The sequence below is a fragment of the Lutjanus erythropterus genome, chromosome 10, assembly GCF_056507025.1.
Source record: "Lutjanus erythropterus isolate fLutEry1 chromosome 10, fLutEry1.hap2, whole genome shotgun sequence".
NCBI classification, from domain to species: Eukaryota; Metazoa; Chordata; class Actinopteri; order Lutjaniformes; family Lutjanidae; genus Lutjanus; species Lutjanus erythropterus.
The window spans coordinates 33849031-33873252 of record NC_139326.1 but is presented as its reverse complement, the minus strand read 5'-3'; the positions used below and the strand labels follow the sequence as shown (position 1 = coordinate 33873252).

The 24222-nt window shown below is 38.9% G+C and overlaps 1 protein-coding gene across 1 annotated transcript; it reads right to left on the bottom strand.

Annotated features, from left to right (window-relative positions):
- Positions 1-873: 873 nt before the first annotated feature.
- cdca2 (cell division cycle associated 2) lies at positions 874-22763 on the bottom strand. Its single transcript, XM_084729217.1, has 15 exons — positions 22365-22763; positions 18408-18570; positions 17899-18035; positions 13163-13328; positions 12596-12747; positions 12001-12141; positions 10096-10225; positions 8311-8636; positions 8021-8072; positions 7835-7909; positions 6211-6332; positions 5947-6012; positions 5636-5707; positions 3188-3350; positions 874-2609 (listed from the first exon to the last, which is right to left on the bottom strand). Exons 1-15 carry the CDS (start codon positions 22761-22763, stop codon positions 1672-1674), a joined length of 3102 nt encoding a protein of 1033 aa, XP_084585343.1. The 3' UTR covers positions 874-1671.
- Between the last annotated feature and the right edge of the window lie 1459 nt (positions 22764-24222).

Below are 24222 nucleotides of genomic sequence, written 5' to 3'. Positions count from 1 at the left end.
ACTGCTGTTTATTTATCCATACTGATTTGGCGTGAGTTGCCAAATTTGGGAGATATCACCTGTAGAGATGTCTGTCTTCTCTCCAATATAATGGAACTAGAGGGCATTGGTCCTGTGGGGCCCAGAGTGCCAAAAAATACTTTTGAAAAACTCAACAGCCATGTCTCTTTCCAGAAATCATCACCCAGTAGCTCAGAATAATCCAAAACTTGTTATGTGCATTTTTGGTTATGTAAGAACTACTTTTCTTCTGCAGTAGAATCTACTGGAACTACTTTTCTACTGAAAAGAAAGTAGTTCCTACATGAAAATGCTCACAACAAGGTCTGTGAACTATCTTGAGTAAATGGGTCCTGATTTGTGGGAAGTGGCACTGGTTTTGAATTTTTCAAATGCATCTTTTGGTACTTTGAGCATCTCAAGCTGAGTGCGATTAAGTCCCATTACATTAGAGAGAAGGCAGGCGTCTCTACAACCAACATCTCCAAAACTTTGCAACTCACAAAAAAAAAAAAAAAAAAGATAAATGTATAAATAGCAAAACAGGCCAGGAGAAAATGTGTATTTTTGATTTCAGGGTGAATTGTGCCTTAAGATATCACTTTGGAAGATTGCGATGAGCATTTCTCAGAGTTTTTTGACATCTCAGACTGAACTAGGTGCTTTAAATATCTGAGACTGTGGGCCTCCCACCAGACAAAGCTTGGTAAAAGATAACCCCCTAGTTTAGTTGATAATTCTGCTCAATTTATGGATATTTATGAGATAATGGTTATGTTATTCGATCCCTTAGACACTGATCAGTTGAGCCAAAATATCCAAATCTTGCAGTTTGACATAACTTCAGACAACACCAAATACATGACAAAAAGGTCTGTCCAAAGGCATTTATTAGTTTCTCACACTGGGAAAGTGGGAAAAACAAAAAACAACAATTAATGGAATATTTTGTCACTTGTTCACCGACTGTTTGGCGCCCCCTGGGGAGCCCACCTCCCACTTTGAAAACCTCTAAACAATTAATCAAATAATCGTGAAGTAATTGGCAGGCTAATAGATAATGAAAATAATCATTAGTTGCAGCCCTGGGTAAGATGCAGTAAGACTTCTGGACATTTCTGTATATGACCACAGTTTGGATCAATGAAAAAAAAAAAAGAAAAACATTCAAGCAACCACAAATGAACAGAATTGTTGAACTCTATTAATTAGATTTATGCATGTAAGTCACATTTTCTCCCCCCTGACCCTCCAGCCTTGCCTGACAGATGGTGAATGCAGTACAGCCATCTTCATCTATCCACAAAGAGCAGATATTGACTTGGAGATGCTCGATCCAGTGACTTTGGAGAGTGAGCCTGAAGATGCACTGTGATTACCAGCTGAGTGGTTGGATATTGATTAGGAGCTGGTCAGCAGAGATGATTGGGCTCTCAGAGTATTGACTGGCTTGGTTAGCAGAGGGGAAACTGGCTACAAATTACCGGTCAGCTCTAATAATTCACGGAGAACAGATGCATCAATATTTGAGCTAATATGAAACAATCAGCCTGTTGTTTGGATAATCATTCAGTTTAATTTGAAGAAAACAGGGCAGGTATGAAGGTATAATGAAAGAATTAGTTATCCCACTATAATTTCAGTTCATTCAAAAAAGCAGTCATTAAAGTCTCATGAAGCGCTGTCCTGCGTCTCCTCAGGGAGTGAAGGTTGGACAGGTAAAACAGCACTGGTGCGTCGGCCCCTGGTCCTCCTGCGGGCTTCTTTACTGTAGTCAGGGGAGGTCTGGGGCAGCCAGGCGAGACCTGTACTGTTGCTGCTGAGCTCTGCATTGCCCTGGTTCCTCAGGCTGCGGCGTACTGAGCGCTGCCCTCTAGTGGGGACAGGTTTGAACACATCCTCAAAGTTAAAGTCAGCCTGCCAGGGGGCAAGTTCCAAATTGGCTGCTCCCTCCTCCTTGTGGCCATCATCAGTGCTCGACCTGATGTTGTTTTCCTGCTGGCCAGCTGTTTGGTCTCTCTGCTCATTCTCCTCAACATCATGACTTGCTTGAAGCTCCTCTGTCTGGTTCCCCAGTGGGACTGAACGGTTTACAAAGCTCCTTCTGCCCTGCTTGGCTTTTCTCTGCGTTGGCTCTAATGGCAAACTTACAGTGTTGGACTCTTCACCTGATGGAGGGCAGTCTGAGGTGGGTGCATCCAGATTGCCATTACATTCTAATTCTCCATTTGATTCTGTGAGGTGGGTATCTGCAGACGCCTGGCCATTAAGTTCTGGTACAGTGCGACTCAGTGGGGTCCCCTTTGATTCCTCAACATATGTAGTGTCTTCACAGTACTCCGCTGTCTCTTCTCCAGCCTGGTCCCGAGTTTCCTCAATCAGCAGGCTATCATCAGCAACACTGACCCTCTTCTTCTTCTTCTGTCCTCTCCCCCTGACCCTTGACCCTGATGGCCTCCTACCCCTCCGTGTGCTGCTTTCTGCACTGGAATTCGGAGATGTGATGAAATTTTCTGAAGTATTTTCTGACACATTTGTCACAATAAGGTCACCTATTGGTTGACTGTCATTAGTCGTCTCAGGGCTCAAGTGGTTCTCATGTTCTGGGGCTGTTGGGAAAAATGAGGAGAACAATCTCAGGGAAATACATTTATGTATGAAAAATGCATAGAAGGGGAAAAAATGAGAATTTACATTTTTTTCCCACCACAAAATAACACATAGTTGAAGTTAATTATGAATTTTACTTCAAAGTAAGGGATAATGCAGAGGTGTCTGTTATCAGAAATTAATGGACGAAGGGCTAATCCTGCTTATACCATGGTCTCCAGCCAAAAAGAAAGACTGTGTGTTACAGTCGCCATCCTGTGGTGTTTATTTTTCCGGTGTTAACTCTTTGTGTCTTTTTCCCTTTTCTTTTCCAATTCCCTTTCTTCAGCTGCATCTCAATCTCAATTAGATGTTAGCCTGGTAACGCTGCAATACATTGTAAACAGAGGCTTTGACTGCATCCCTGTTGCTATGGTTACTCATTTCAGTGCATTAATTTAGCGTGGTGAACAGTTTCACTGGAACTACTTAGTAGATGTCCATCATCAGGAAGTAACTGACACCCTGCAGCCAATCAGATTCGAGTATTCCCCAGACCATGGCGTAAGATAAAGTAGCTACTGCCTCCATGTTTTACCTGAGCAGTTCGTAGACGGAGTCTGCTGAGCAGCTGGAGACTTGCAGAAGGACAACCTCTCAGTGATGGGACTCAGGGTGGGGTTCTTGGAGGCGTACGCCCGAGAGCCGTACAGGGAGCGGTCCACGTTCTTGTTCCACCGACGTGCTGCTGTGGAGCTCATCTGTGGAGAGACATCTGCATTGTTAGAAACATTTATATAGGCACGTCTTATTTGCTGGTCGAGATCCATTTATGATATAATGCAGAGTGATTATTTCATGCACATCTAAACAATCCTTCACTGATTGATTCTTACAGGCTATTTTAATATCATATCATAAACATATTTTTAGTGGTGACTCATCGTGTGGGTGCTATGTCAAAGAATGGGGATTATTGAAAGAATTAATCATAGTAATAAATATGGTGTGAAACACTAAAACAGAAAACAAAAATGAAAACAGATATCACAAATAAAACATTTTATCAGTTTGTAGTTCTACAGGAGCTTGGTGATATTACATTGTTCATGCTATTGGGGGAAATATGAGTTATTCTCCTTCCCAAACACATCATTTATGGTATTCAAATGTATCATACTCAAGATAAACCCTTTGATATGTACCATTTCCTTTTTGAGGAAGTATTAATTCTTACTTGGATCGTCCTTTGATTACTCAGGTCCCATCTGACTGACACCTTGTGCTTTTCAGTGGATCAGTGGAGTGTTTACACGAGGATTTAATTAAATTTCATCAGCCAACATTCTGCGCAGTGTAATGGCAGAACTGAAAGTTATTTGGCTAACCTAATTTGGCTAAAACTACAAAACTGTTAAAAGAGCCAGATCCAACAAGCTCAGTAAACTGACTGTTGTAGTGTGAGCTACAGTAGAGACAACGACAGCTATCCAGACTGCCTTCAAACAACTTGTTTGATGCATGTGGGAATGTATAGTGAATGACAAGCTACCTGCTCTACCGCTGCACTAAATAAACTTCCATCCAAAACAATGCCTGTCGTTAGTGAGAAGCAAATTATGGCTCATTAGTTTTGCTTGTCTCAATTATCAATCCATCTTGTCCAAATGCATAAGACTGATGATAGGCAATATTTTTCTTACTGTCAAAAAATACCTTGGAAACTCTAAAAACAGAAATAAAAGCTTCTACTAACAAATACTGTGTGTATGTGTGTGCGCGTGCATGTCCACAACCTGATGTGTCTTATTCCTCTGTGCAAAAACAACAATCAAACAAGCGGATCAAATATCTGATGACAAATTTATGACACTCCTTCCAACAAATACAAACGAAACAAAAACGTTTGAGAGAGACGAGTTGGGAAAAGAGCCAATCTCTTTGTGTAGGTAGGTTAGATGCATGCAGTAGGATAGTACTGATCTGCCTGGGAAGTCAACTTGCATGATCTTGCTGCGTGAAAAATCATACTTAATGTTAAAAAAAGGTTAACTGCTGTTTTCTCTGGAAGTATGTGTTTGGATTTTCAAGAAAGAATGTTTAAATAATGCATTACATTTAAACAAAACCTGTTAGATTTTAGTCGACTAAATCTACTGTAGATCTTATGATGTTAAGTCAACAAAAACTAAACTAAAAGAATTCATATGACTATCACTAAACTGAAATTTGCTGTCAAAATGACCACTGCCATAGAATGTCATTGTTGTCTAAAGCTATTCAGACACATCAGTGAGCCTCACTGTTGCACAGGGTGAGACGTCCCCTCATGATGAACATGGGCAGTGTGGTTTATTTTGAGTTGATCCCACATACACTGTCCTGCTGCTGCAAATCCTCACTAAAGCACCAAATCAGCCTCTGAAAAGTTCATTAAATAATTCACTATCCCCTCCTGTTTTGAGTTAATGTTTGTTGAAACCACAATTCTTGTGTGTTTTAGGAAACTATTTAGGTTTTGAAAAATAAAAGGTTATATCTGTGAGTTGTTTTTGAAGATTTACATCTCAAGTAGGGAGGAATGGCTTGGGGCTGAGAGCAACAGACATGGTAGGGAAGTTGGAAAATACTGAGACAAATTAATTGTTGGTTTTGGTCTTCCCACTGGATTTGTTGACAAAAACAAAAAATATACTGCATATGTGTGTAGAATATCAGCAGCCTTATGCTTTAAAATGACAATAGGGGTCATAATAAACCAGTAAAAACCCTGAGCAGCAGTGCAGGTTCTCTATTCACGCACAACTTAGCATGATATTATGAATTAATTTAACATCTCATAATGGAATTCCTGTGTTGAAAATGATAAATCTGTGGTGGTATATCTGGGGCGTATAAACAGTTCCTTTCCCCAACTCTGCCAAACTAAGTTGTAGTCAGATTGTGCAGCTATCAGCTCCATGACTGCCTCCCAGAAAGACAAGTCTGCAGATCCTACAGTGAAGTGGTGTAAAGAGAAATCAAACAGCACACTCAGCCAACTCACCTTCATCTTCCCAGAGGCCGACTTGGCAGCAGACCGTGTCGACCTCTTCACAGGTTCGCTCTCCTCTGGCTGCTGGGGGAGCATAAGAGTTGGCATGAGGATACGTTATATAGAGCGTCTCTCTGCCACACTCTCTCACACACATAAAGTGGATATGCTAGGACGTGATTAAGTTCGGATCCAGTGGAATTAAACAGTAGATTAGATGGGAGCATGTTATGACCCCTGAATTATTAGAGACAACCTTGTCTGGTAAATGGAGATTTCTACAAGTGAGATCAAGCTGAAAGCAGTTTGTGGTATTAGCAGACCTTTCTCTTTCGGCCGCTGGAGCGAGCTGGAGCCTCACTGGTGGATTCAGGCCCTGGTCCTGGCTGCTATGGAAGAGAATGACAAGTTTTAGGTGTATACAGTAAAAGATCTATAGAGGATAATAATGACTACTCTTGTAACATCTCTAACAGTCAGGTGTTGCTAAGATATATCTTGTGAATCCACAATGAATATCCAAGAAAGGTAGATTCAAAAAAAAAAAAAAGATTAATGAAATAAAAAAAGGTATTAGGGTTACCAACCTTTTTCCTGTTTCTTGACTGGGCTGGAGATGGAGCTTCAACACCTGCTTCAAGTTGTTTCTCCTGCTCTGGCTCATCCAGGGCATCCATCTGGGTGGGTTTGCTGGGTTTAGTCTCAGACTCTGAGGAAAGAGTTGGAGGAAACTTTGTCAGCTGTAGGTTATATTCATATTGATTATGTGGGTTAGCATGGATAGACGGTTACCAATAGAAACTACTTTTGACAGGACTGAATCTAAATGAATAAGATTCTGTAGTGCCGGGTTTACACAAGAGTAACTTTATACAACATTAAGTAATTGGGCTCCAGTCCATACAGTGAGTGCTGGAAATATGAGAACACTTTCCTACACCTCATGTAGGACTGCTTCCTGATTTCCCCACTGTAGACCCATGTGGTTGGGACAACTGAGAAGTGGTTGGATCAGCCCTTGCCAACGACACCAGGTCTTTGTCTTCTTGGAGACAAATCTGTTCTGCCAACCGGACTTACAAAGACACATTTTGGGTAAGCTCTTGCAGGCTTCCTAACTGCAGCCTGGATTATACAAAGGAATAGGAAAAATAGAGGTATACCTCATATCAGTGACTTCTGGCCCAAATGAAAGATTCTATGTCCAAATTTATTGAAAAGTGGGGACCATTAGGGAAGTACTGTGTGAAAGAAAAGCCTTAATGCGTATCATATGGGGTGCTGTGAGGGTTACTGTGACCTATCATGCTGTGTTGTGAGATTTTCAGTTTTTCTTACTGCTTTGTTACCTGTATTGGGTGAAAGAATATTTGGTGCTGTAGTGGTGTGGATTGTTTGTGAGGAAAAAATAAATAATCTAAATGACATTCCACAAAGCATTAATCAGATTCTAACTAATTTGACACACACAAACTGGTTCCTACTCGCTGGGAAGCATCTGATCTGCTGGAAATATAACCGAAGAAGAAATGGTTCTAGTTTGCCAACCACCAGTCAACAAAGAAGTAGTCTTGGTCCTGGTAATTTTCAAGTAAGACCCACATCATATCCTGGGAACAATATGAGCATCTTTAAATCTTTTAAGGTTTTTAACAGAAAAGCTGTATTCACTTCTGACCCGCTCTGTTTTGCTGATGTCATGTTTTGGTTCCTCCTGGAAACTCGTGGGTGACACATCAACCTACTGAGATGTGGGGCAGACATACATCGAAAGAGTAGACTTATTCCAACCATCTAGAAACAATCAGATTTATACAATTACCAAAGATTTACACCAATCCTTCAACTGGATCGTACCTGTCTCTTCCAATTTAGATGTTTATGCGAGTCACTTTTATTCCACTTGGACTGTTATTCTGATTATTTGGGGTCCATGTAAATGCAGTTAGAGATTTAAGATGTTTATCATTCTGACTTCTCTGATATTTTCAACACCACAGACTGGCAATTAGGTCAGTTTCTTAAGCTGAATTATTCAGAGAAAAAAACTGAGATAGACACAACTTGAAAACTTCATTTGTATTTAGTCTTATAGTTTGACACACTTGAATGTGTCAGGAGACCAGAGATGGTAGAGAACAGGAAAAATGAAGACATATTGTTTAAGTGACAACGAAAGGAAAAAAAAAAAAAAGTATGATGGCAGTTCACCTGTCAGGCTCTGAGAAAGAGACTCCTCATGGAAAGCGTTGTTTAAATTCAACGGCTGGGTGTCCCATGTACATTCTGAAAGTGCAACAAATGCAAAGAGCTGTCATCATACAAACAAGAGTTTGATGGCATTTTACTAAGACAATAAGCTATAACTCTCAGGATGAATAAACTGTCATAACCAACCTGTATCAAGTGTCACCGCAGAGTCAATCTCCTCCATTAAAGGGAAAACAAACTAGGATCAGAAAAGATGAGAAAAAATAGTGAGTTTTATTCTGGTTCTTGTGAATAATCTACAATTATTAAACAACATATTTCATATCTCTGCAGAACTTCATCCAGTCATAATTTACATGTATACTAAGAGGGAAAAAAAGACCTCTTTCTTATGATACATTCAGTCCTGTATGAACACCATGCTACGATCTCAGAAAACATTACCAATCTTAAAACAATCTTGGCATGTTGTTTACCTCTCCATTCCCTTCACTGTCCTCTCCCACAGACCGCATCCTGCGGTTGCGAGGCATTGCAAGCGTAGGTGAGGCACCAAACACAGTGGGACTGCTGAAGTCTGGCTGAGCTTGTGGAGTTTTGGATTCACTCCTCTGCGGTGTCTTTAGCACTGAGCGCAGCTGTAAGCTCCCACCTGGTGTTGGTGCTCTGGCAGGCGTGCCCCCCTTCTGTAATGGGGTGCTAGGGGGCAGGTTCTTATCAAAGAACTCAGGAGAGAGCGGACCTCCAAAGCGCACAGTCTTTTTCTTCTTAACTGTAGACTTCCCAGTGGAGTCATCCTCTCCTGCAAAAACAGTAAAATCCTGAATGTGCAAATAAGCCATTTACACTTTGTTGCCATACATACATATTGTATGACGAGGCAGAAAGGACGGCTATTTGACAAGTCTTTAAGAAAAGCCATTTACCTATGTGGATTGTTGGTTAAATGGCTTATCCTCAGGGATCTGGGAAATGTACTACATTTGGTGAGATTGTGTTACAAGCTTTCCAACAGAGATAATACCTTCTTGAAAATATGGCATCCCCTCCTTGATAAATGGATAACTACCTTCAATAGATTGCTCTCTTGTGCCACCTCTCAATACACTCGGAATCAGGAGATAACTGCATCATAAATATCTGTTCTTCCAGTAAGTAAATAGAGCCGTCATTGATCACACCTTGTAATAGGCTAGTATATATTAATCTGTCAGTTAACTAATTGATTAGATTTTTCCCTCCTTTTTAAAATTATTTCTATTCTTACTCTTCTGTCCCACTTTGATGTACATTTTATCCTTGGTGCCTTTGTAACATTGGCTGTTGTTTTCATCCCCACAAGTATCCTTATCCCGTTCTGTTTTATTCTTTGTATTTTTTTTAAATATCATGTTAATCTTGTATATTACTTTGCTTTATTTTGTTTATCCTTGAATTAATTAAAAAAGAAAGAAAATGTGCCTACTTACAGTGTTTTATTAATACTATTTATTATTATTTACGGATAGTAAAATAAACAGAAAACAGCAATCTATTAGAAGATATTTTGTATTATATACCAGTAGGTCACAACATTAACTTTTTTATCGACCAGCCAAATGACTGGCTAATATTCACATTTTCCCAGCCACTCACTAGATGTTTTTTGGCTGGTGAGTGAATCAAATCTACTAACCACTGGAACATTTTACCAGCATTTGGCAGTTGCAAATGTTGTGTACTGCATACCAGAATTAAATTAATTCAATTTAAGATAATATTACACTGAACATATGGATAATTGAACTGTATCCAAGACATTAAGGGGCCACATACTTGCATATCATGAGTTAGATATTACTATAAATTTGAGTTTTTTTCACACAACTAAAAAAACTTGTCTGTGGAATCAATATTGGGGCAACTGCATTTGCTAATCCAAGTGATGGCTGTGAATCTCTGTATTGCAACATTTAACAACAATTACAACTATTATCCAATGTTGGTCTGTTGTTTGATATAAATACTAATATTTTCATGAAGACCATTAATACTCCCCTTGTAGCTGAAACACACATTGTGTTCTCCAACAAAGAAAATTCAAATTGATGTTAATTAACATGAATTTCTTTTCTGAAAATCCACCTTTGACTCTCTCTTGGTACGGAGCCTAGATATACTGCATCAAGCTTAGTTCTATATATACTGAGCCTCAAAGGCCAGGTTAAAACAAGATAAAAGGCCAGTTACTCTTGCATGGTCAGTGAGAGCTCTCTGTTTACCTGCGGGCTTCATCTCCAGCAGAGATGGGAGACAGGGGATGCGGAAGAAGGAGGCAGGCCAGGCTGGTGAAGCGGCTGCAGAATCATCAGGTGGTGGTTGGCTGGGGCTTTGGAGTTCAAAGACACCGTCCTGTTGAGAGAGAATACATGAGAGCTCCCGTTCTGTTGGACTGTAGTTCAAGGAGCTTCACAGAACAGGCTGTTGAGTGTGAGTGAATGATACTGCAATTTATCTGACATTAGCATAAATTTTTGTACTTAGAATTGGGAAGGATACTGAGTGTGAAATGATCTTAAATTAATCCATCTGATCAACTTACTTCAGGTGTCCTTCATATTTCTTTCCTTCTAACATTTCAAATGTCCAGTGTATGAGATTTAGTATGAGTATGGTAGAAATGTAATACATATTTATAAGTATGTTTTCATTAGTGTATAATCACCTGAAAATAATAACTGTTGTTTTTTTTAATTCCTTAGAATGAGCCGTTTGTATCTACAGAGGATGTGGGTCCTTTTCCATGCAGGACACCATGTTTCTAAAGTAGCCCAGAATGGACCAACCAAACGCTGGTGATAGATGCAGCCTTTTGGTGAGTTTTGTGGCGACTGTCGTTCATTGGCTTCTCAAGGACACTGTTGTTGTAAATATTGTATATATTCCAATATTTTAATTTTTGTATGAGATTGCTCTCTTGTTCTAGATGCATTTGTGTTTTATTGTCTCATCGACTTGCCTCCTGTTGCTTCCTCTTGGCCAGGTCATCATTGTAAACAAGAACTGGTTCTCAATTGACTTCTCTGGTTAAATAAAGGTAAAATAAACCAAACAAATAAATAAATAAATTTTAAAACTGATCCACTGAAAATACTGTATTGAAAATCTTGGAGCAGGATAACCTTGGTTAGTATAAGTAGTAGCTTGATACAATCAACACAGTTCCAACGTAGCTGCTGGAAAGTGGATCACAAAACTGAGGCTGTTATATCTCAGACTGGAGTAAGAACAAGAATGAACAAGACCACTTAAAAGTGACTAGTAACATTTCTAAAAATGGTGCTCTCTCACTCTAGTTGCCTACATGACCAGACATGCTGAGCTTTTCAGGTCAAGAATGGTTAAGAGAGGAGACCATCACCGTTTGGCCCTGCTCTCAAGTGACAATATCTCAAGTCTGCAGTGTTATAGTCTGCTGTAAAGGTGTCACAATACCAGAATTTGAACATGAAGTAGAACAGCAAGTATATATTTTTTCTTTTTTTTAAAATTAAAACTCTGCACACAGTGGTGGTACAGAAAAAGCCGCTGAACAATGTCTGGTTTTGCTGCAAGCCAAATTTCTGGCAGCACAATGCAGACTTAACTGAGGTCTTGAATGAGCACCTCGATCACTGTTTTTATAGCTTTGGGACTTTTGATACTATAATTAATGTATATTGTATCGTTGTAAACACATATTTAAAAAGTATCAATACTTTTGACAACTTCAGTCTGCTGTGTGGCTGCAGTTGAAATGTGATTACAGCTTGGCGCCATATTGCCTTGAAAGTGTACTATAATGAGCCTGAAGGCAAAAGCCATTACATGATTAACTCAGAAAATTGTGTGCTTGGTGAGTAAACATCACAAATATCACTTCACTTTGGCAGTTTTAAAATTTCTGCATGAATTTCTACTGGATCTGGGTATGCTGACAATTACAAACAGCTTTTTACTGGTTTTTGATGTTTTTTCCTGTGAATCATGTCATTTTGTTGCTAAAATGGCATTATCACAGCAGGATACCATAGACATCATCACAGCATGACTCAAAGTTTCAGTCATCAGTTTGTGTGATTCTAGCCTAACTTTTGTGTAGATGTGTTGTGTGTTTGTTTGTGGTGCACTCTGGATTACAACCTAACCTGTTGGTTCTTAGTCGGGGAACAGGCTTGGAGCTCAACATGAAGGGGAGGGGATATAAGCACAGCTTGGGCCTCTTCCACAGTCTCACTGGATGGCAGTGGTCCTTCTGTCACAACCTGCGACTCTGGTTTCTCGTCCTCCTGTGGATATGATTAAGGGATTCCCACTGATTTCATTCTGTTGCACAGCACCACAACGAGAACACTACTACCGTGGATACAGAAAATACAATACAATTTGCCAAACTGCTGTTTTAGTGCTCAGAATGATACAGAAGACATAAAACAGGATATTGCACTTTACAGGATACAAGTCGATGCCTGCCTTTAAAAACCAAAAGCAAAAAGATACGATGATAAATAAATAAACCTCAATACCCAGCACTTAAATCAAAGTCAGTTTCCTTGAGAGTGCTTGTTTTTCCTCTTTTTGGATGCTTGCAGTCAAAAAGTCCTGTGTAGCACTGAGATCTACCATTCATAGAGGAGTTAAAAATAATCAGCCGATTCAATGGAAGCTGAGCACAGAGAGGTAAAACCTTTTAGTTAAATTATTTACAACAGTCAAGTAAGTACATGGTCAGAGTGAGTTTACCTCTTGCTCCTTCAAACCAAAGTGGAGGATAGGAGCGCTGGTCTCTCTAATCTCCAACTCGCAGGTTTCTAGGGGGCCCAGGCGCCTCCTCTTGCAGGGTGTGGGTGTCAGTGGTGGGTGGTTCTCCTTTCCTTCTTCACAGCTGATCCCATCTGAGAGGTGGGGAAAAAAAGAACAAAAACACCCACCCATCAAAAAGGCATGTTACATAAACATGCAAAAACAAATGGGACCTAGGGACACATCAGTTAAAATTAAAATAAGATAACACATATAAAATAAACATAAAAACTCAGCTTGAAAAACAACAAAAAAAATGTGATCAAAGGAATGGAGATAAAGTCTCAGTTCAGCAACAAACAGCTCAGAAACTAGACCATTTAAGAAGCTGACCAAGCTGAGAAGAAATGGCTGCAGTAATATGTTGTCAGAGTCAGGCTTATACTGCGCTATGCATTAATCCATTGCTTTTGAACAGTGCCTCCAGACATCATAAAGAAATCCTACTGGCATAGATCCTCGTTGAGAAATGAAACTATTAATCCTGTGGCAATGAGGCAGCCTCACCAGACAGATAATCTCTTGTCTTGATGCATCCTCCAGTGTTGCTGTCCTGCTTTGGCATCGGATCACAGACCTCACTCTCTTCCACATCCATCAGGTTCTGGAAGGAGGCCATCTTCTGCCTCAGTGTGGAGGCGACCCGGGGAAGGAAGGGGCTACTTCTGACAAGCTGAGAGTTGAGACAGCAAAAACAAACATATCTGCTCAGTGATGCAGCCTGACAGGTCATAGACTTCTGAAATTACTGAAGTGGTATTATTGAGAGGCAGCACATTTATCACATACTCCTTCCACACACAAACACACACACAACCCAGGAATATTATGGTTTGCTCAGCAGTGCATCATCTAACACGCAAATTACAGTAAGTCTCATGCTTGAGAATATTCTGTCACTACCATTCACACAAGAGTAAAAGAACACTTTCTTTGAAGCAAAATTTGCCCAGAATGTATCTCGTCAGTATAATAATCACCACCTGCAGACTTGAGCAGTGGTAATTTTTGCTAGTGGAGAAAGTTTTAAAACACTTCTGCTACAAAATGCAATTTTCTGCAGCCCAGTATAAGTTTGCATGCATCGTTACGCCAAAGTATAGCTGAATGCAGTTTGATTTAAATCATTTGTTCTTGTGAGGAGACTTGGTCTGTTGGCTTAAGCTTTTTAGCAGGCCTGACTGATAAATCAATAGTGATATGTACCAGCAATCAACAATCAGCAATAAGACAACAGTGTGATAAAATGTTTGATAATGTGAGATAAAAGCATTTGATGCAATTTGCCATTAAAGCACATAAGTAATACAACCTGGTTCATAACAGCCCACCATGTCCCTAGGTGCTATGAGTGATCATAGGTGTATTATAATGAATCAGATACAACATGCAAAGATGGCACCCATTCAGTCCAATAAAAGCTGCTCCCCGGCACACAAGTCAAAAAGTTTTCTAGTTTACGGCCCATTGAATATGCATCTTAGTGTTTCCCTCCTTGTCCCCACCTGCAAGTTCCCACTCAGCCCATAGACTTTACATTATGATAACATAATCACTTTTCTCTGATAACAGAAACCCGAGTTGGACCGAGAACTCAGATTACTTGCACCCTTTGAGGTACACAATATGTCATCAGTCAAGACCTAGTGCCCACCTCCTATCATTCAACAATGCCGACATAACCCTTTAACAGCATCAGAATTCATTGTTGTTCCTGCACAGAGAATTATTCAAATTCAACTTTCATACCTAGCAAGCATTGCTCTCAGTGAATTTCTGTCACTTGCAAGCAATTGCGGCACTGTGCTGATGTGGCAGCGGCATGGCACTGTATGGTAACCTGCACAGTGCTGGAAAAGGCGCTGCTAGAACTACCAACCAGAAAGAGTTTTTTCCTGATTCTTTGTGGCAGCAGACGGGTTAATATTGAGAGAGGGGAAAAAAGTTTCCTAAATTAACTATACTACATACCTTTCAGATGCAACAAATTTCCCACATCTTGTCATTAACATGCATTATTACTTTTTAACTGCCATAATATGTCTAACATTAGACTTTCACCTGGCATCATGATTCTCCTTCTCGTGATCTTGCTTTCTAAAGTAATCACTGATCCTACGAGCCATTAAAACAACAGTTATTATTTTCCATATTTGAGGTTTTATTAAATGAAAAGTAGAGGGCTGAAATGTTGCCTCTGGTTGTGAAACGTGTAGATGAAAACATCTAAGCAAAGCAACTTCAAAGCAAAGTTCAACTAGCTTGCTTCAGAGACACATTTTGCTGGTTGTAAAGTGTGTAAATTAAGGATTTTATGTTATACTAATGTTCAACTACACTGCAAGAGGGCCCTGAACTGTAAATGAAAACAGCTGAAAACAAAAGCTATGAACTTAGATTTGATTTTAAAAATATTTGCTGTTTAATCTGTTTTAATTATCTCTCTATGTTTTGTGTTACTTTTAATTTAATGTTAAACATGCCACTTTTATTATTTTTTTTAAAATAAAAAATGTGATAATTGTAATTTTCAATCATTTTCAGATCCAGATGACACATGCTTGAGCACATTATTAGGATGGCACCACCTCAGTCTCATTTTGAGGCAGGAAAACCCCTGGAAATCAATAATATTTTACACTCAGAGGCTGTCTATTGTTAATCTATCCAAAGATGTTTCAAATAGGCTAATTTTGGTGTGGGACATACTGATAATCATGGCTAAATTCCACTGGGCATGGCTGTGTCGTGTTATGGCTGCACTACATCCACCACAGCTGATTGCTGCCATTCTTCATAATGCGTGTGACTCCACCAGCAGGGTCCCATGTCCTAGAAGCGGCTCTCCGCTCCACTTCAAGTATGCACTAAGTCTATTTTTGATGGATAGTGGGTCAAGGTGCACAGAGCAGATCAAGCAGGCAGGAAGTTAGACACAAAAAGCAGAAGGAATACGATCGTTTTTCAAAATAGAAGACCCCGTGCAGACTCACAAGCATACAATCAGACACCTGAAAAAGAAAGAAATTAAGAAATTAAGAAAGAATGAAGAAAAGAAATGATCTTACAATGTAACCTAATAATCCATGGTAGAAGCACAAAAAGCAAGGAAAGGGGACCAAATCAACAAAATCTGACTACATAAACATAATGAGGCAGCATCTGCTGCTGAAACACTGCTGGTGGGGGCATACAGCCGTGTGGAGGCCAGATCAAAACCATGGCGCAGACGTGGTGTACCCAGCGGAATTTACATGTTAAAGCTGTCCTGAATATCATTTCTGGGCTTCAGTGAGAATTACCCGCAAATATTCAAAACTTAATCACTTATATACTTTGTTATTATTGTAATTATGAGTCTAAAGAGAGACAAGAGCAGGAAGGGAGCCATCAGTGACAGCGGACACTGAGGGTCAAGCTCATACATTTGTGCATGCAGAGCAGAAATACTCAATTGTTACAATCCTTTTTTGTGTGCTTGCATCACATGCACATGCCTGGTTTTTCTGCATGTGGGTTTTCACAATAATTAAACGCCACAGAGGAGCTCCATTTGTCACTCTTTATCAGTGTTTTTCCTCTTTTTCAGACGTCGATTACCACGGCAACGGTCGAAGCTTTGAAATATTCCGGTCAGCCCAACCGAGAATATCAAAGGCCAGCAGAGAGGTGGATTACAGTGCAGAAGTGATTTGAAAAATGACCATGAATGTTATCATGCTTTTTATGCCATGGAGACTTGTCACTATTAGAGTACACTGTGACTGACATGTTTTCTGTTAATAACATTTAATAGCAACCTCTCAGGCCTACATGGTGTAAGTCCTTCATAATTAAATATTGGGTGAGTTATCACTTTAATGAGTTCCCTTTGAGCTGTTACTTTATAATGTTAAAAAAATCAGCAGTGTCGTGTAGTATGTTAATGTAGTTAACATGTCAGAAGAAACAAGGGTTCAGGAATTATCACACTTTCACGTGATCTCACTTTTCTCTTCACATCGATCTTGTTAAGAGTTGTTTAGTGGAGGTCATATATTTGGATTATCCCATGTATTCTCTTACACTAGTATTTTAATTACAGAGAAGCCAAGGAAGGCTCTGTTGCCTTGAGAGCAATACACATTTTCATTCAGTAATACTGACAATTCAATTGTATTAACTGCAACATTTCTATTTCCACATTAATTGTATGAGATAAAAATCTAATCTAACTGAGAGGTCTCTACCAAGACACAGGCTATTTAAACTGGTTAGAAGTTGTAAAGAGACAAACAAGTGTGCAATTAAGATTTTCTCAGATAAGCCTATTTATTGTTCTGATACTTCAGCATATGCAATGTTATCAAATGTCAATGTATTAGCCACCACGTTTTATTGTTTGATGGCGGGTGTATAGTTCACCATAAAGATTTAAATATTTTCTTTTGATTTCATTGCATTAATTTTAAATGTGTGGAGACTCTGTGTGCATGACTAAGGCTGTGAAAAGTTGTGCATGTGGATTTAATTATCTCCTAATAATGAACTGTATATAACAGACTGACTGATCTACGCGTGTGGCAGAATGTGAGTTTTACTGCAGTGTTTTCTTATACATTCGTTCCCATGTGTTGGACTGTCAAGCCTGTATTTTCAGTGCCACAGTAGTCCCCTGTACATAATATTCCTTTATTAACAGCATTTGGCAGAAGTCATTCTGTCATTCAACAGTCATTGTCATACTTGGGGCTCCATCATTTTCTGTTGTGCTCTGGTGATTTACTGCATTACAATAACGTTGACGCATAAAGCTGCTGTTGAAACAAGCACTTCCTTGCTGTGCACCGTAGGCACAGCAGCTCAGTCCTGTATTTAAGGTCTGTATCTAGACATAATACCAGTAATTCTGCACATGAGATTGTATTACATGTGCAAGACCAGTGTTTTTCAAACTAATGGTACTCAGACGGCATGATTTGGTAAAAAAGCCATATTGTGATTATTTTGACTGAAATTGTGATTGGATTATGCAATATGATTAGTGGAAATAATCAGTTTTGCATCACAATTTTCATGCTCATTGAAAAAAAAAAACTATTAGAATTGTGATGATGTGATATTTACTGAGGTCTGTACCAAACAATATCAGTAATATCTGTCAGTTTCAATATTAATCATAAAAAGGAACTACTGCCACACACTCCAATAGGATGTGACAGGGGTACAAGATTTGCTCAACTGTATCCCAACAAGCATCTTACCTCTGGAGTTCTGGAGGCTGGTGGAGTCTTCATCCTCTGTCGTGCCATGAAGCGGATGAGGGAATTTGTCTCTGGGGAGCCCCGAACACCAACACTGGACCTCCGCCTAGCCTTTATTTGTGCCAGACGAGACTTATCTAAAGCAAGAAGGAGAAGAATGTCACTTCAGTAATGCTGACTGGTGCCATTTATATTGGAAACACAAACTTCCCCTTGATATTTTTTGTCTTTGATTATATGCGTCAGTGGTACTGAGATGTGCATCTGTTACTGATTTGGTTGCATTTGCGACTGCATTGTTGTTAAGTATACTCACGTTTATTTTTGGATGGTTTAAATCCTAATATTACAAATTATAACAAACTCTACAGTATATATACAGCATTTCTTATGTTATCTATCAGTGGTCGCTGAGCTCAGCTGAATCAATACAAGTAAACACTTCTGCCTGTGAAGGGCTATGTAAGTGCAACAGCAGTTTATCATCAAATAAGGACCAGTCCTCTCACCTTTGTGGTTTGACAGTGATGCTGGGGTAAAACTCTGGACTGAGATGCCAAACTGACAAGGTGTGAGCCCAGAGAAATTCAGGGGGCCTGAGGTGTCATTTGGAGCAGGAGGGGAGTCCTGGTCCCTCTGATTTCCCTCAGTGTTGCTTTCCACGGCAGCCATCTGCACAGAAAATTTGAACACATCTTACAATTAAAGAGCAGCAAAACCACAAGATGTATCAACAGTAGGGCTGCATTATTTTCATGATTGATTCGATTATTTTTTCAAGTGACAGTTGCATGGTTTAGAAAAAGTGTCAGTAAATGGTGAGAAGTGTCAATCAGTGTTTCCGAGAATGCAGGATGACATTCTCAAATGTCTTGTTTTGCGCACAGCCCAAAGATATTCACTTTAATGTCATAAAAGAGTAAAGAAACCAAAAAATATTCACATGTAAGAAGATGGAATATGAAAATTTTTGACTTGTTTTCATCAAAATAGTTGGCGATTAACAATAATTTTTTATCACTGATTCATAATCTATTACTCAATTAATTGTTGCAGCTCTAATCAACAGTAGTCACTGCGGAAACTTATGACGGACGACAACAGTGGGCTAATCAGTCACCTGTTTGTCCTTAGTGTATACTACTCTATACAGCTCATGTTGTAGGCCATGACAGCCAACAACATGAATTCAACCAAGTTCAAACCAAAGTCCATAAGGTTGCAAAAAGTAATGTTCCCCCTAATTTAACCGGATGCTAATATAGTTAGCCAAATAATCCCACCGATAACGTAAGAAAATACGCCAATATCAAGTTAGGTTAACGTTAGCGTTAACTCAAAACTTCCTGCATGTGGTTCAAAATAAATGCATTTATTGAATGAATAATAAATTGAACTCGTCGGTAACAGTTTAACAACCAAGTTACAGCACACTTCTGCTAGGGACATAACAGCTAACGTTATTATAGTCGGCTATGACTGTAGTTACTAACGCTAATTTTGTGTTTAACTACTGTAATGCTAGTTAGCCATGCACCTCTGTTCATAAGGAACGTTAGCTAACAGTAGCAACACCAGTGTAGAGATAATGGAGTGATGCTTACCTTTCAAATTTAAGGTAAATGACAGATGTGTCTGCTCTTAAAACATATATATAAAAACATATAGACTATTGTGTCATAAAACGTTCATCAGTATCTCTCAATACATGTTCCTAAAAAAAATCAAACGATAAAAAGGAGCAGACATTCAAATAACGCTCCACGACAGAGCCAGCGGCTGCGTATGTATCCCTCCGCGAAAAAGTCACCAACGTTCCTAAACAACACACACTTTACAACTTCAAAAACACGCTGTGCATTATGTAGTCTAGTTTGCAAATGTAGAAAATGAATAAAAATGGCGCACGTGGCTAAAAATGACAATAATAAGTACGAGACTGTCGTTTGGAGGAACTAACTTCCGTGTTTTTTGAAACGGAGCGGAACTCGTTTAATATGAATTGGCCAATAGCAATGCCAGACAAAATACCATGTGACCTCCGACTGCCAAAGCGTAGACAGGATAGATAGATAGATAGATAGATAGATAGATAGATAGATAGATAGAAAGACAGATAGATATGTTTCTATTAACTATATCTCTAATATTTTAGCATTACTAATTTATGTTATAATCAACATAATTCTAAAAATAGAAAAGCACGTGACTTGATATGAAAGCCACAAAAACAAGCAAACTAACAAAACTACAACAGAAACTTATGATTAAGAATTTCAGACATGACTGATTTATCATATTGTGACAAAAAGCAGTTCCCCATTCATTTCAACTGACATGGAGCAAACACATGGCCCAGATGCATTAAAAAGCGAGCAAAATCCATCATTTTGATGTTTTGGGGTAAAATTTTTAAAAACAACTTTTTTTTTTCTTTCCCAGCGATCCATCTGGACTGGGACTTGCTCCCTTGACTGTAGGGCCCCATCTGCTGTGTGCTGTCTTGTAACAAAACAGCTGGACTGCATCCCTCTCTCAGCCTGTTGGTTCATAGCTGACCTGATGTTCAAAGTCAAAACTCCCACAATCTGTCAGCCAGACAGGTAGCTATCAGCATTTTCTTGCTGGAGGTTATATAGTGTGACATAGTCTACTGTACTGTAACACACATAATAGAAATGTGGGTTTTGGGAAACAACAAAGGAACATATGAGGCTACTTTGTTTCCATTCACTTTTTTTTTCTTTTTGATTTTTAATTGTGAAGTTAAGCAAGCAAAAGATGTTCAGATGCAAAACAAGCATCGGCATAAACCAAAATGAATAGCACTTTAAGAAAAGCAATGAATATTGTATTTAACTATTAATTACCATTTTTTTTATGTGGTTTGAAATGGTTTTACATAAATCTCTGTGACTGAAAATCAATAATCCCAAACAGGTGGGTGAACTGTGGTCTGCTCTTGAAAAGCTCAGTAAACCCTACCCACACACACCAGTTGCAAACACACACAGAGTTCCTCCTTTTGTGAGGTTTTGGAGACTGTGGAGCAGCTGAGTACACTGAGATCAGATGCAACTGTGAGCCTCTCTCCACAGCCGGGACTGTCGACCACATGAAGCATGTGGCTTCTTCTGTTGACACCAGGCAAGGCTGTGCAAGTCGATGGAAGCTTGGCTGTTGTCGTTGTTGAGCGGCACAGACTGAGGATATGAAAAAACTCTAGACTTTCGCAGGAGAAATAAGCCTGTATGTGCATGAGATCCTGTCCAAAATGAGATGTTTACAAGCTGAAGAACTGGAAAACTTATTTTGGGTTGTGAGTTATGATGTTTCTGCACAGGCCTTTGCAACTTTCTTCGGGGTTTGTAATGTTTGCGTATGTTTCAAGACTCTAATTTTCAATTTTTAGGGGTAATGAGCTCAAGTACCCCTTCATCAACATCACTTATCCTGATCCAAATGTATGAATTTTGATTTTGATGGAACAACATCATCATAAAAGTAGATATTGTTACTTTTTCCCACATTAGACATAGGTTTCAGCCATTTACCCAGCACCAATAAAGGATTAATTTTTAAACTTGGTTAAATAACTTTAAAATATGTTGCACCAAACCTGTAAACTAGCCTAAAAATGAAGAAAGAGTCCATGTAAATCTCTTTTTAAAGTTTAGTTTAGTTTAGTTTAGTTTTAACTGTAAACCTAGATTAAATTTAATTCTGTCGCACTAAAATTTTAAACTCCAAACTCTAAACTGTGATTTTTTTACTCTGTAGCTAGCTAGCACACAATAATTTTTTTAGCTAGCTGTCAAACAACATAACTGTTTTGTTTTACTTTTTAGCCAGCTAGCAATCAATACAATGTTTTGCTTTTTTTTCCAGCTATTATAGCTCAGTTTTTAATTATGTAGCAGAGATTGTGCTTAACTTCAAATTTGGATTTATCCAATAAGCCTAGTTTTGCTAAATTGCAGTCAGAACTAATCTTTGATTAAATTAATCTTTGTAAATGCAGCCTAGTTTTAGTGATTTATTTCTTTGCTCCCTTGCTAACTTCCTGCACTGTCAGATCTCAACAAACTGTTACAACTGATTCAATTGTGTTAAGTGTTTTAGGGCAGGGGTTCTCAAACTTTTTCATGTCAAGGACCCCCACAATAGATGCACATTTGACCACAGACCCCTTATTTGTGAGAATTTTATCCTAAAGAGTCCCTTTTGAGTATTTATTTTTAATATTTAGGTTTGAAGATAATAAAGTCTTAATAAATAATCAAACAAGGATCTCTATACACCAGAGACTCCCTTCAACCCAATCAAGGACTCCTGTTGGTGTCAGTTTGAAAACCACTGTCTTAGGGAGCTGATTCTAAAACTCATGCAGATCACTGTGCCAGCCGCCACCTGTCAGTGGCACCCAAACTTCCTGGCAGTCAAGGAGGCAGCAGGTGAGACTGCACCCAGACAGTCAGCGCGTGGACATTCAGCACTGGCGTCCCACAGGGATGTGTATTCTCCCCACTGCTTTGCTTACACACCAGCAATTCCACCTCAGGAAACTCATCTGTTAAACCTCTGTAGTTTGCAGATGAAACAACGTCATCTGCCTGATCCTGGATGGCGATGAGTCTAAATACACATGTGAGATTGAACAGCTGGCCCTCTGGTGCAGTCAGAAAAACCTGGAGCTGAACACCCTCAAAGCTGTGGCGTTCAGGTGGAGCCCCCCCAACACTGTTGCTCATCATCATACTCAACAACACTGTGTCTGTTCTGGAAACATTCACGTTTCTGGGATCCACAATCTCATCATCAAAAAGGCCCAGCAGAGGATCATAGTCTGTTCCCTGAATATTCATCACTGTCTGGTTTGGATCATCTCCCTTCTGGTAGCCACTTCAGAGGACTGTACGCCAAGACAGGCACAAGAACAGTTTCTCTCCACAGTGACACTAAAACATCAACTTATAAATGCTATATCTCCAGTTGTCATACAGTGTTTCATTACAGTAGGTATCAGTCATTATCGATAAGTTTTCATGACCTATTTTTGCTAAAGTCCAGGAAAAACAAAGCTGAATTTAACCAGTTTACTAAGAAACCTTACCATACTGCTGACTTGTCTTTTTTCTTTCTTAACGATTTCTTCATCATCTACACTCATTTTCTCACTTCACTCTGTTTCTGTGTCACATGTTGATGGTGCAGATGAACAACACATCTGTTAAGTGATTGTCTGTTTGTGTGTTACTTGTACTGCGGCCCGTTATCAAGGGATAAAATAGGCTATTTATGTGCCAGGGCACATTTGTTATGTGCTTTCATGGCGGTTTGCATTTAATGCATTTTAAGGGAAGCTAGTCAATGTTCTATTGATCAGTTTTCTTATTGCTATTGATGAAGTGATTTGTTTAAACGCTCAGGCATACTTTAGAGTTTAAAAATACAGACTGTACTTTAACACAACACATGATGAACTTATTGTTTCAATCATTTTCAGGAACAGTCGTATATTGATATTGTATGTTGTCGGTCATTGTTGCTCTTTATATATTTATACACCTATTTTTTCACCTACTTGTATTTATACTGTATAATAGTTCTATGTTCATTTTTACCTGTTTGTCTTATTGTTCCTGTTTTAGCTGTATGTCCATTTCTATCTCCATTTCTTTTTTTATTTGCATTTTTGAGGATTAGTTAACTGATAATGATAATGTACATGTACTAAGTTACACACACATTTATGCGAACAATAAAGAACAAGAAAACACTTCTATGCTGTCAATCTCATTACTTCAGCTGCCATCTTATCAGAGGTCATTAGAATCACCGTCTGTTATATAGCTAAACCATTTTCCCCATTTTCTTCAAAAATATGTACTTGATTTCTAACTCTCATGGTGATTTTTACCATTTCATATATCTCCTTCACAAGAGCTTTCCATTTAATGTTGGTTAAGTTATCTTTTAACCAGTTCCTTGTAATTTGTTTAATTATCGCTACCCCAATTATTAAAGAGAGAATCTTTTTTATTGATCACTCTTTTGCTCTCTCTATATATTTATACATCTATTTTTTCACCTGTATGTATACTGTATAATAGTTCTATGTTCATTTTTATCTTTGTTCATCTTGTTGTCCCTGTTTTTAGCTGTATGTCTGTTTCTATCTCCATTTCTGTGGAACCTGTATGTAGCAACGACAAACCAGACTCAAATTCCTTGTATGTGTGCACACACTTGGCCAATAATACAAACACACAGTCCAGTTTATAAGTCACATCCTAAATATGTGTTCAGGGAGTACTTCAGTGA